This window comes from Leucopleurus acutus, assembly GCF_964270905.1.
Source record: "Leucopleurus acutus genome assembly, chromosome: 18".
Lineage (NCBI taxonomy): Eukaryota > Metazoa > Chordata > Mammalia > Artiodactyla > Delphinidae > Leucopleurus > Leucopleurus acutus.
Window position 1 is genome coordinate 12,613,867 of NC_139160.1, and position 14,255 is coordinate 12,628,121.

Consider the following 14,255-nt stretch of genomic DNA (forward strand, 5'->3'; position numbering starts at 1 on the left):
GCACAGCCTCATCTTACTATTCTGGAAAAAAATTCAAAGAGTTTTCAACCAATGGAAGTTCTAAGTGAGAGAATTTGCACTGTTAAAAACAAAATCAAAAACCACAGTTCTTTTCTACCAACAATACAGGTCCCAACTGTTTCTTGCCTAGATTACTTCAACTGCTTCCTAATTACTGCCTCCTATTTCTCCAACCCTTTTTCCTTTCCAAGTAGATAATCCTCTTTTCCCCTATCTATATATATATTTTAAAAAAGGACCAAATTTACTCACAAAACCCTTAAGTTAACATCAGTCTATTTTCATTAAGTGTTTTTTACACAATTATACTGTATTTACAATATCATACTGTTTTTTCTCCATACAACCTAATATTTTAGTATTTCCCAACATGATTATACAGTCTCCATTAGCATCTATTTTATCACTGCACGATATTTCGTCCAGGGGAAATATGTACACTTTCTAGTGTTGGGATTTAGTATTTTATAGTTTCTAGTATTTCACAATGATAAATAATGTGCTGAACATTTCGCACATGCACTTTTTCTTTCCTTATCTCTTGTGTATCAGTAAAGTGATGAAGCTGGACTAGCTAATCTCTAAACTCTTTCAGTGTTAAATTTCTAGGAGTTTGATTCTCTATGGTTAACAGATTAACCTTTTTGAAACACCAATAACAGTCCATAGGGTTATAGAGTTACATTTGGACTAGATGCTGAAGATGTTAAAATTATTTATTTCTCAAAAAAAGGAGGGGCTTCCCTGGTGGTGCAGTGGTTGGGAGTCTGCCTGCTGATGCAGGGGACATGAGTTCGTGCCCTGGTCCGGGAAGATCCCACATGCCACGGAGCCTACGCGTCCGGAGCCTGTGCTCTGCAACGGGAGAGGCCACAACAGTGAGAGGCCCGCGTACCGCGAAAAAAAACAAAAACAAAAAAAGGAAAGTTCAGGTTTCCACATTTGAGCAAAATCCTTAAGGGATTTTATGACTCTGCCATCAGTATATCTTGGGGAAAAAATGAGAATATTTTCATGTCCTACTTCAGAATCACTAAGGGAAAGGTTCAATCTTTTATTCCACTGGTTCTCAAACTCTGGTATGCATAGGGTGACCTGGGAAACTGTTAAAAAGCACATTCCTGGTCCCGTGGCTAGAGTCTGACTTAGTGTCTGGGATTGGCCTAAGAACATACATTAAAGGAAAAACAAACAAACAAACAAAACACCCCAGATAATTTTGACCTTGCACTGAAAATATGGCTTTATTCTTGATCTCCTTGACCAATCTAGTAGATGAACTGTTAAGAATATAATGGACAGTTACGGAGCTTGATACATTAGGTCTACGTTTTCAAGTGAAAAAATAATTAAAATAAAAAATACTGCATAGAGTAGTTCCTTATTATATTTTTTTCCTCAAAGTTACTCCAGCTTCTTAGCCTGATCTGTAAATTACAACCTGAAGAAGTTAATGTCTTCAGTGATTTTTTTGAATATACTAAAAAGGGCAGTACAACTTTACAAATCTGAAGGTATAATGCTTTTCTAAGAGGAACAGTTAAAAACAAATTTAAACTTTGAATAAAACTTAAGATATAGTACTTAAGTGTGCTGACATGAGAAAAACTAAAGGCAAGTTGATAGGTTCAAAAATGGATCATTTGGAGAAATTTGCCTTATATAATAACTGAATGGGGACTCTCTTTGTGTCTTAAAAAAAGAGCTGCTTGTATCCAAAATCAAAGTGAAGTCTACATCCTCCCTGTATACTCATGAAAAAAAAAAAAAAATCAATTCCTGAATATGCTAATCCTTTCTTCTGAAAGGAACCTCATCTTTATGAGATTAAGTATGAAAGCTTATCTCATGCTAATGTATATGTAAAAAAGGAGAAAACTGATCCATGATGAAAGCCTCACCTGAGCAATTGATTGTTTTTCCAAATGAGCTCGAGATCCACATGCAATAGCCATTTGATCCTGAGGAAAAAAGCAGTGAAATAAGTATCATTAATAAAAATATTTATTTTCAATGTGAATACCTCATTTTTTAGAAACTATTTTTTAAAAAAGTAACATTAAATATCTTTAAAGGTTTACTGAGGAATTCAGAGTATGTACAACTTAAACAACTCTAATTGTATTTACCAAGATGACATTATTCAGGGCTAAATATAAGGGGCATGCATTATTTCAAAAGTCATATATTTAAGTGATTTTTCTAATTGAAAATACTGTATCAATATAATTATAAGAAAAAGTAGTAGTATTAGAAAGAAAAGCGTTATCTGTAGATGGCATTTTATATATAATCATTACATTATGGAAACCCAAGAATATCAACTGAAAACCTACTACAAACAATAAGAGAATGTAAAAAGATGAGTGGGCACAAAATGAATATATATATAATATTTTAGCCTTCATATGTACAAACAGTGATCAGAAGATATAATGGAAGAAAAGATAGTATTTATAACATCAATAAGAAAAATCTATAAACTTTACAAGAAATGTGGCAAGATCTAAATAAAGGAAAGATATAAACGCAACCAAAGGAAACAAAAAAATCCAGCCACAGAGGGCATGCCATGACCATGGATGAGAGGATGCACTGACAGCACTGAAAAGGCAATGCTCATTAAGCTCATCTTTAAATTTAATGCCATACCAATGAAAACATAAAAATAACTTTTCATTGATTTAGACAAGCTGATTTGGAAGTTAATATTGAAAAATAAAGAACGAAGAAGAGCCGAGAAAATTCTAAGAGTGATGAAGGACTAGCTCCAGAGGATTTAAAAATACATCATAGGGCTTCCCTGGTGGCGCAGTGGTTGAGAGTCCGCCTGCCGATGCAGAGGACACGGGTTCGTGCCCCGGTCTGGGAAGATCCCACATGCCGCGAAGTGGCTGGGCCCGTGAGCCACGGCCGCTGAGCCTGCACGTCCGGAGCCTGTGCTCCGCAACGGGAGAGGCCACAGCAGTGAGAGGCCCGCATACCGCAAAAAAACAAAAAACAAAACAAAACAAAAACTCAACATTTATAGTAACAATGCAGTAAATTGGGTTAGGATTAGAAAAAAAGATGACATCAGAACTCCTTTCCTTTTCAGAGGACCTGGATTTATAAGAGGAAGGTTCAGATTTTTTTTCCAGTGTATGGTTTGGTTCACCCCCTGACTTTGGCTGAATCATTTAACTTTTCTTTGCCCCACCACAGAATGACATATAGGCAGCTAACAATCTGACACCTTCCACTCTCCCTCCTACTCTTGGGTCCCCAAGGTAGAGAAATAATGCGGGAGAAATATATCAAGTCTCCGTAGATTCTCTGGAGAGAACTAGGATATCAAACCCAAGAATTTCACCAGTTGGACTTTTCTTTTAGCTTATCATGATTTACTAAGAGATGAAAAAAGACATACTTTTTTTAGTAAGAGTGAACATGTAACATATCCAATAATAATTTAATAATTTCACTGTCCAAAATCACTTTGATTTTGGACATGCTCTACATCTGTGTCAGCCAATAAGGTAGCTACTAACCACATGTATTTGCAATGTGGGCAGTGAGACTGAAGAAGTAAAATTTTATTTAATTTTAATTGACTTAAATAGCCACATGTAGCTACTGCTTTGAACAGCACAGGTAAAAGGGTTATTTGCAAAACTAATTCTTTTAAGAATGATATTAGTTAATTTAGTATCTTGAAAAAACAAACGGGAGTGGGTGATGGTGGAGGAAGAAACAATATTTCACAAACTATGAAATTAAATAGATATTTATTCCTAGGAAGAGAAATATGAGATGGATTTTTATAATTATTATTAAATTTTCTGGGTTTTGGATGTTTTGCTTTAATAGGTTTTCTATGTGTGGTGTTTTAAATTGTTTACTTTTTGAATGATCAGGAATTATTTTAACAAATATATAATAATATTTTAACAAATATAATAATTAAGTTTAAATCTGGTCTATTTCATTCATGGATAGTTCCATTTATTGATCTTATTTTGGCCCTCAATTTGTTTTCTTAAATCTGCAATTGTCATCTCACCTTCAAATTGCCTGTGTTGCTGAATTCTTACTTTCATTAAGTATTATTTCTTTAGCAAAAATACTCTTGTGTAATTTTAGCCTTTTCCTTGGATTACACTGGCTTTCAGATGGGGTTTATCTTCCTTTTGTATGAAACTTTCTTTAATTCTTTTTCTGTAGTAATATGTTGGTGTAGCTGCCATTTATTTCTTTTCATTTTGTCATGATTAACATGGGTAGCTCTTGTACAGTATAGGTGAATTCTCCTTGATAAACTTCTACCTTTCGTGATACCTATTTTTCCCTTCTGAACTAGAGTCTCAAGGCCTGAGGATTATACTTGGTGGTGGCGGGCAGCACCCTAAAGCTCTATGTAGCTTTCCTGGGTTATCTGGGTTCCTTGCTGTTGTGAGATTTTGTCATACCCTGTACAAGGACAAGGGTACACTCCTCTGAGGAATGGATCCAATCACGTGGATCTGTGATCAACCCAAACCCAGTCTGAGGCCAGGACAATGGTGAGCCCTAGCAATTTCCGCTTCTGCTAGAATCCTGGGATACGGTTGTCTATGGGTGCTAACTCATTCTTGAAGTCTGATTCTTTCTAGATTGGGAATATTTTTAAAAACGCTCAGAATTTGATAAATTCATCTTCTTTCTCTAAATGGCTTTTAAGAGGTGGGAATGGCACCAAGATTTTCTTTCTTTCCTCAACCTCTACTTTTTTTATTAAAAACAAATGTTGATACTGGCTTTATTCATAATTGCCAAATGCTGGAAAACAGTCCAAATGTCCTTCAACAGTTGGACGGATAAAGAAACTGTGGTACACCCATACAATGGAATATTACTTAGTGATTAAAAGGAACAAATTGCTGATATACATAGCAATTTGGATGAAAGTCTAATGCATTATACTGAGTGGAAGTCAACCTCCACTTTCTGAAGTTATGGCACACACTTACACATAATCTTTTTTTGAGAGATTGCTGCTTGTGTTTTGTTTTTGTTTGTTTCATCAAAAACAAGAGTCTGGTGATTCAGTTTCATTTCACATCTTTACCCAGAAGTCTCAGTCTATGCTTTTAAATAAAAGACTTAGCTAAATATGCATGATAAATATTAAAACTCTGGTAGAAGTAAAGCAATTTAAAATTGAGACGGACAGAATATTAAATAAGTAATTGTCAAGTGAATCTCAGAAAATCAGCAGATGTTTATAATAAAATATTAGCTCTTCTGTGGGACTGTATACAGGAATTTCACACCAAAAAAAAAAATCTCCCAATTGTTTAACTTACAGGTAAATATCATTTTAACTTTACTTTAGACTCCCTCTATTCTTTAATGAATATTGTTTAAACTATATTCTTATACTCACAGGCCAAGGCTGTAGATCATTCAGTCCTTTTTCTAATTTCTCAATATCTGGAAACTTTGTGGCTCCATCAGCATCTGCCATGAGGATCTTTTCTCCTCGAGAACTGAATACACCCTGGATTTAAAAATTTCAAAGAAAAGAAAGTTGCTTAAAATCAAGGTTAAATTCGGTGACATATCAGTTTGTTAAATTCGGTGACATATCAGTTTGTACTTAAAATATCCAAGAATTAAATATTAGGTATGAAATGGCAGAAAGAGGCCGAAGTTCACTGAACGTAAATTACATTGATAAGATCTTTCCAAAAGTAGCTAATGTCTATTTCATGATTTTTAAAACTTTGTGAAGTCATACTATTAATACCTTGGAAAATATCAAGATAAGAAAATAGATTTGGATAAGTTAAAGATATGCTGCATCAGTAAGAATAAAAATGTAAAATACCTATCATAAATATTATATCTGTATTGTATATGTATTATGCTGCATAAAAGGGATCAGGGGTTCCTTACAGCAGCACAGGAAGAACAAAACATAGATAGCTTTGCTATGACATGCATCATAACATGACAGATCTTCACTATCTTTTATTATGGAATCTAAAGTATTTTAAATTAATTGTTGAATAAAGAAATGTGGAATGTCACTAAAATTTAGAAAGTATGGATATATTCAAATGTTATTTTGCTATCTGAGGCATCTGACACTTAGCAAAATTATGCCATTCAGTTTTGAATTGATTGGTCTTTTGGGCAGAATATGGCTCTACGAGTGTATATTTCACTCAGAAATAAACTATGCATCAACTCTTCACTTGATCTTAGCCAAAAGGCCAAAAAGTGATTTACGCATCAACTCTTAATTTCATGGTGCATGTGAGTGAATACAGTGTGTCTTAAGTGTAAATATATTTATGGTTTGATACAGAATACAGCTTTGATGTCACTCAGCAGTGTGGCTATAGATAAGATGTATATATACAAATCTAGACAGAAATTTGATTAATTATTGTATAGTATAAGGCTAATTAGTATCTGTAATTTTCTTTATCATATCTGTTAGAATATGGGTAAAAAAGCAGAAATAAAAATGTTATATTTAATCTATAAACATTAAGTTTTGGAATAGAGTAAACATTACAAGGCACAAAATCTGTAGCTATACGTTTGAGATAAAAAAACAATAAAGGACTATTTCAGTGATACCTGATAAGGCTGAACTGTAGGTTGTTACACAATATTAATGGAAAATTGCCTTCGCCCTCAAACTTGTTTCAGCCACCTCATCGTTTTCTTTAAAGGGGGCTTTTGAATGCCTGCTACTCTCACATCCTATCTGGATGGCCTCCACTTCACTGCCAGACTTCTTGGAAAGAGTCTAAGTTAGCTGCTCCCACAGTTGTCCATTCAGTCACACCCTCTCCCCTCTGTTCTTTCTGATTTTTCTTCTTCCTCATGTGCCTCTTTGCCCCAAGGCTTGGTTCTTGGCCCTCCTTTTCTTCTATACCCTCTTCCTTGCCAACTGAATGGCTTCAACTCTCAGCTGACACATGTGGATGACTCTCACACCCTCTCCACCAGGCTATTCTGGATACCACTACTTGGCATCTCAAACTCAGTATGGCTCAAACTCAACTAAACATATTGTCTCTTAAACCAGCTCCTCTTCCAGTGTTTCACCTCTTCTCTAACGACATCCTCCCCCTCTCAGGTACCCAAGGCTACTTACTGGTAACTCATTGCTCTCTCCGATCACCTGACACAATTCTACCTCACTTTGCATACCTCTCATATTCGTCTTTTCCTCTTCCTCTGTTGTGTCACCATCATAATCCAAATATTCATGGTACCTTGCCTACACCACTGCGCTGGCTGCTGTCACTCTGTCAATGGTGAAAGTCTAGCAGCCTCTAGCCTAAAGTCTGTGATCTACACCCACATAACCCTCCAGCGTATCTCTAAAGTCAAGCCTCATGTACCACTAGAAGTTCCTTTGTTGTGTCTTTGTTCATGTTCTCCTCTGCAAGCTCCCTGCCTCGAATTTTGCCTAGAGAATTCCTAATCCTCCTTCAAGAGTCCATCCAGAATTTATCTCCTGTGGGAAGTCTTTGCTGCTCCTCCCAGAGCATTTATACTGGAGCATTTATAACACTAGTGAACTATGATACCCTACGGACAGGACAGTATCTTTCATCTTGGCATCTCTAATGAAGTACGTGGCACTTAGTGAGCACTCAAATGTGGGCTGAATAAATAAATGAATGGGTGCATTTAAAGCCCACGATGATATTGCATCAATCTTATTTTCTTTTTCTCCTTTCTGCATATCCTGTGACCCTGTCAGAGAAAACTCACTGCTTCTAGTACATACCCCAAGAGTTCCTACTTCTGTCATTTCTTGCTCTGCTGACTGGCATGCTCTTCTCTCAAATCTTTCTCCATATGGGATCAGGGAGGTGAAGAGCACGATTTCATGGTTAAATCAACCCAATCCAAATCTTGCCTTAACATCTATGTGATGTTGAGTAAGTCACTTTACCTATCTATGCCTCAATTTCCTCATCTATATAATCAAAATAATAGGACCTAACTCACTGAGATGATGTGAGGAGGTTTAAATGTGATAAGTATGTTGAAGTGGTAAATTTTTGCTGTCCAGCTCAAAATAGTCAGTCAGCAAGTGGAAGCCAGTGTTCACCATCGTTGGAGGCCTGGCTTCAGGGACATATCTTTTGTGAAGTTTGCTATTTTACTTATGTGCCCAAGGTTGCTAGTTACCTACCTAATACCTATTCTTTTCTTCTTCCTTACAAATGAAACCCTGATTTGGCCGAGAATGAAAATGTCAGAAAAAACATCTCTCAGCCTTCCTTGGAAATAGGGGTGGCTCCATGACCCTGTTCTGGCCAGTCACTGGGTGGAGCTTCTGGGAAAGTTCCTTAGAAGGGACAAACTAACTGGCATGCGTCTTTTGCCCTCTGCCCTTCCTGTCTGGAATGAGGAGGTAATGGCTGGTGCTCCCGCAGTCACTTTGTATGCAGGTGGGCAGGAGGAAGAGGGAGTGAAAAGGCAGGAAGCTGGGTTCCTGAGGACACGGAGTTGTTGAATGAGCCCTGCACTGCCTACATCTAGACTTCTTCGGGAGGCACAAAATAAATAAATTAACCTCTACATCATTTAAGGCACTGTTGTTTGGATTTTCTTTCACATATCTTGCTTTTAGATCTTTTTCAGTGTATCTTGATTCCTACCTGTTATGCCTCTGCTGAAAGTAACCTCTTCTTTGCTGGAACTTCTACTGTAGCTCATCTGTGCCTCTCTCATAAGTACAATCACTTTTTGTATTAGACTGTAAATTACATCAGGAGTGACCATATCAGACTTATCTTTTTTTTTTTTCAGTCTCACTGTGCAGTTTTTGGGGATCCTAGTCCCCAGACCCCTGCAGTGGAAGCATGGAGTCCTAACCACTGGACCACCAGGGAAGTCCCAGATTTATCTTAATTCACACTACCATGTTTTGCATAGCACCTTCATATAGGTAAAACTCAATACATGAAAGCATTTTGTAAACTGCAAAAAATCATGTAATCTTATTATCTGGTAACTATGTCAAAGACACATAAGAGACAGAGGGCAATGTTTTCAACTCTGAATAAGATAAACATTTTCCTGAGTCACCCAGTATGTTATAGATATGGCATGATATTTTTTAATTTGATATTATATGTACATATATGCTTGAAGTTATTATTAAAAGCAATTTACCATTAATTTGAAAGACTAGTATTTAACTAGCTGGCTGTAGGACATACATGTACTGTAATCTGCAAAAGAGGTTATTCAAAATACCTTTATATTTCAAATAAAAATGCTGAAATTAGGTATTACCATCCTAATAGCTCCGCCTTTCCCACGATTCTTCACCAGCGTTATCACTCGAACTTTGTCACTTCCATATTTCTGGCAATATTTAAAAGCTACCTGTCAAATTATATAAAAGTCAGAATAAAATAAATTTGAATTCCAAGACAGCAATATAAACTGGGTCTCTGATTTTGGCTTAAACACTGCTATTCTAATTGCCCTCTCCTTGTGACTAGATTATACCCACCACACATTTTGGTGGCCGAGAGGAGTTGTTGAATTCCTGGTGCCAAGATCCGACACTGACCTACTAGGTCGAAGTCACAATTCACTTTCCTGCAGAGGAAACACCAGAACAGGCAGTGGCCATCTCTTATTCTCTTGACTTTTTTGCCTAGGCTACCAAGCTGCTAGAAAAAGTAAAAATAAAACCCATGCTCTAATTGACTGGTACACATTTTTTTTGTGTGTGTGTGTTATGCGGGCCTCTCACTGTCGCGGCCTCTCCCGTTGCAGAGCACAGGCTCCGGAGGCGCAGGCTCAGCGGCCCTGGCTCACGGGCCCAGCCGCTCCGTGGCATGTGGGATCTTCCCGGACCGGGGCACGAACCCGTGTCCCCTGCATCGGCAGGCGGACTCTCAACCACTGCGCCACCAGGGAAGCCCTGGTACACATTTATGATTGGGCTCTCAATACTGCCTAATGACCTGTTTACTTGTCAACAACTGACCTCATTCCCCAGAGAAGCTGTTTGTATCCTAGACCATTTTCCCCAAATCTTCTCACTCGAATTCCTGGCCCTCAGCAGATAATCATCCACGATCTGTCCTCTTCTGAATCTTCAATCTCTTCCTCTTTTCTGGGTCCTCAGCCTCTAATATGCTCAAAACTCCAGCATCTTAAACATTTTCCTCTGACTTCACTATTATCTTAAGCGACTGCCATTACTCTTTGATCTAGTATCAAAGTCATGAAATGCTGATCTGTATTTGCTATCAACATCTCTTTGTCCCTCATTCAGACTTCAAGCCATTGGGGTGTGGCTCATGCCCTTTGCTTTTCCACATCACCCTCCGCAGAACCTCTTCATCACCCCTTGCCTCTGAGGCTCATTTCCATAGGCAGTTGTGAAGTTATTTTTTTTTAATTTTTATTTATTTATTTTTGGCTGCATTGGGTCTCCATTGCTGCGTGTGGCCTTTCTCTAGCTGTGGTGAGCGGGGGCTACTCTTTGTTGCGGTGCACGGGCTTCTCATTGCAGTGGCCTCTCTTGTTGCGGAGCACAGGCTCTAGGCATGCGGGCTTCAGTAGCTGTGGCATGTGGGCTCAGTAGTTGCGGCTCACGGGCTTAGTTGCTCTGCGGCATGTGGGATCTTCCTGGACCAGGGCAATCCCTGTGTCCCCTGCATTGACAGGTGGATTCTTAACCACTGTGCCACCAGGGAAGTCCCAAGGATTCATATTTTAGTGCCTGACACACAGCCTGGAATTGATTAATCTCAGTGAACAAGGGTAGCCACCATCCTTTGTACATACTCTTATTATAGGACTGTGGTGGCACTGTTAGCTGCTTACCCAACAAACACCTCCTTCCTTGCTCCTTTGGCCCCAGTCTGCATAGTGACAGTGTGTGCAGTCCTAGGAGATGAATCATTATTGGTCCAAATCCTCTTTACCATGTATTTATACTTTCCCAGACCCTCTTGTAGGCAAAGGTGGCCATGTCACCAAAGTTCTGCCTCAGGGACTCTAGGGAAGGTCTGCTGGAGGGTGGGAGCTTCTTGTGAAGATTTTTATTCCTGGTTATAAAAGGAGAGAGGCACACAAGAGAATTCTTAATGTCCTGACTGTCTCAACTGCCTCAGGATCAGTGATATTTGGAGCTGTGCCCATTTGATGATGAGGGAGTGTGTGGTAACTGAAAAGACGTGGATCCAGCCACTTGACACTGTCCAAATGCTGAAACAACAATGTCCAGACCTTCTGGTGTATGAGATAATCAAACACTTTCTGTTACATAAGCTCCCCTCATGAGACACTTTCTAACTGATGAAAATATCGAACACATTGTGCTCTATTTCTCTGGAGCGTGTCTCCAGTATTGGATGTGAAGTCCTTGAAGGTAGAGGCAGGGCTCCATCTTTGTATTTTAGCACCAGTCCTACTCCTTGACTCATGTTAATGGCTCAAGAAATGTCTATTCAGAGAACATTTATTTGAGTTGCTGATGTTTATTCTGGGGTGGCAGAAAGCATGATAGTCATCATAAGACCCAAACCAGGAAGATGAAGTCACTGGGCATGCAGCTGAGTGCACTGAAAGGCACTTGACCAGGCGAGGATGAGGGCTCTTTCTAAAGGGGACGTGATCTGGCTTTGAAGGAAGCAAACACCACTGAGGCCCACCTGCTTGGCTTGTACAGACACTGACGCTTCACAGTATGCCCTGCAGAACACGGCAGCAGCTGACACTTGCTCACCATTTGTGAATTCAGCTCACATGGAATGCTTACCTTTCTGGCATCTTATGTAATTTGAGGGTATAATAAATATCTCTGTACAAATGCAATACTCTCTTATTCTGTACTTTGGCATAAATTTTACCCCTTAGTTTAAAATTCCTTAAGAACAAGAACTATATCTAAATTTTTTCCCAGACCCCTCGGAGAGTGAAACGTGTTACAGGAAGATAAAAAATACTCAAATTAGGGGAAAAGAGTTCCTTTTTCTTTTTTAAAAAAAAAAAATTTACAAACTATGATTTCAAGTTTTCTGTTTCTCCCAACCTTGGGAACAAGTGCGAACCTCTCCCTCTTGGATCCTTCCAGAGAGCAGCCTGAGACTCACATGGCAAAAGGCCTTGAAGGAAATACTCTTCAGGAAAAGCTGCTTCTTCTCAGCGGGGCTGAGGCTGCTCTGTCATCTCAGCAGTAGATGCCCGATGCTGACTTTCTACACCACTCCCTTCATATACTAATAAACTGTGGGACAGTTTGTGTTCATCTTTCAAGTCATACTATTCCAAGTGCAGCACCTACTCTTCCTAACACAGATCCACCAATACTTTCAGGTCTCTATGCCTTTGTTTACATTATATATTTTTTTCAATTTGAATATACTATCCTCCATGTTCCTAGTCATTATCACCCTTAGAGGTTTAGTTCAAAAGTCACTTCTCTTTCTCTCAAATTCTTTTCAGCATCTTTCTCTTTGGCTCCATTTTTACCTGCATTACAGAAATTGGAGCCGTGCTGCCTGACTGTCCTGGGGGCTCCTTATACCAGGGGGCAGGCGCGTGTACCTGTGGGGTCCAGCCAGTGTCCAGCACTTCCTGCACAGCTGGAGTTGACCAAAATCATAACTGATGAATAATCAGGTGAACAGATATTCCCCTGTATATTTAAGATCTATTATGTTGCCATTTAACAGGAATATTAATAGCACCGTAAGTGAATCTTTTATTATAGAAACATGAGTGTCAAAAACCAAAATGTGAAGCAGTCATAATAACAAAAATACTTAGATGTTTGGAGAGTAATTTATCAGGATCACTGACAAGATTTAATACATGTACTACTGCAGGATTAATGCACCAGGGCCCAGCAGTTACAGGTCTAGGAATGCAGGAAGGAGAGAGGATAAACCCTAAGATACTGTCACCCCATGGGTCAATCTAGAAGGGACTGTGGGGTAGGCCAAAGGACATACCCAATCCCCAGGGGCAGATATGAAGGTGTCGTCCTATTTGCATGACTACTTTAGAAACCATAATTTAAGGTGGAGCATAGAGAAAAGAATTATGCTTAGAATAAAAGGAACCATAAATTGGTGGGCAAAGAGGGTTCCCCAGAGGCCAAGGTGAACTGTTGTTATGTGTACTCTCTCCCTATTTGGTGACCTTCCAAGCTTCCCTGGTCTCAAGGAGCAGTGGAAAGGCAGGTATATTTTCCAGCTTCCCATATATGAAATCTCTCTGCTTTTTCTACTACCCATTTATGTTAAATGGAGAGCATCTGGCACACCTTTAGGGTTCTCTGACGAGCGGAAATATGATTTTACATTTGCAAATTATTCCATCTGTTGGCAATTCTAAAAGCAAGTTTACTTACCTTTGAAGTCTCGTCTTTGCTGCCATCATCAACTACTATTACTTCATAAGTGAATGTAGGATCTTGTTTCTGCAAGAAGCAGAGATAAAATACCACAATTTGGCATGACTGCCATCAAGATTTCTAATAAAGTTGTAAGGAAGTTAAGAAACAACTGTTTTACAAATAACCCAATTGAAAAATGTGCAGAAGACCTTAACAGACTTTCTCCAAAGCAGACATACAGATGGCCAGTAGGCACATGAAAAGATGCTCAACATCACTAATTATTAGAGAAATGCAAATCAAAACTGCAATGAAGTACCACCTCATACCACTCAGAATGGCCATCATTATAAAGTCTACAAATAAATGCTGGAGAGGGTGTGGAGAAGAGGGAACCCTCCTACACTGTTGGTGGGAATGTCAGTTGATACAGCCACTATGAAAAACAGTATGAAGGTTCCTCAGAAAACTAAAAGCAGAATTACCATATGATCCAGCAATCCCACTCCTGGGAATACACCCGGACAAAACTATAATTCAAAAAGATATATGCACCCCTATGTTCACAGCATCACTGTTCACAATAGCCAAAACATGGAAACAACCTAAATGTCCATCAACAGATGAATGGATAAAGAAGATGTGGTATATATATACAATGGAATATTAGTCATAAAAAAGAATGAAATAATGCCATTTGCAGCAACATGAATGCAACTAGAGATTATTATACTAAGTGAAGTAAGTCAGAAAGAGAAAGACAAATATCATATGATATCACTTATATGTGGAATCTAAAATATGGCACAAATGAACCTATCTACAGAACAGAAACAGACTCATAGACATAGAGGACAGACTTGTGGTTGCC

General features: G+C 38.6%; 1 protein-coding gene across 2 annotated transcripts in view; it reads right to left on the reverse strand.

The window, feature by feature from the left end:
• Nucleotides 1-14,255, reverse strand: part of ALG5 (ALG5 dolichyl-phosphate beta-glucosyltransferase) — a 33,075-nt gene that overhangs the window by 13,337 nt on the left and 5,483 nt on the right. For both annotated transcript variants that reach the window (XM_082859165.1, XM_082859164.1), the window contains 4 exons: nucleotides 13,400-13,468; nucleotides 9,316-9,408; nucleotides 5,426-5,539; nucleotides 1,923-1,982 (listed from right to left, as the gene is read on the reverse strand). In XM_082859165.1, coding sequence (XP_082715291.1) covers nucleotides 1,923-1,982; nucleotides 5,426-5,539; nucleotides 9,316-9,408; nucleotides 13,400-13,468 — 336 coding nt within the window. The remainder of the gene's footprint in view (nucleotides 1-1,922; nucleotides 1,983-5,425; nucleotides 5,540-9,315; nucleotides 9,409-13,399; nucleotides 13,469-14,255) is intronic.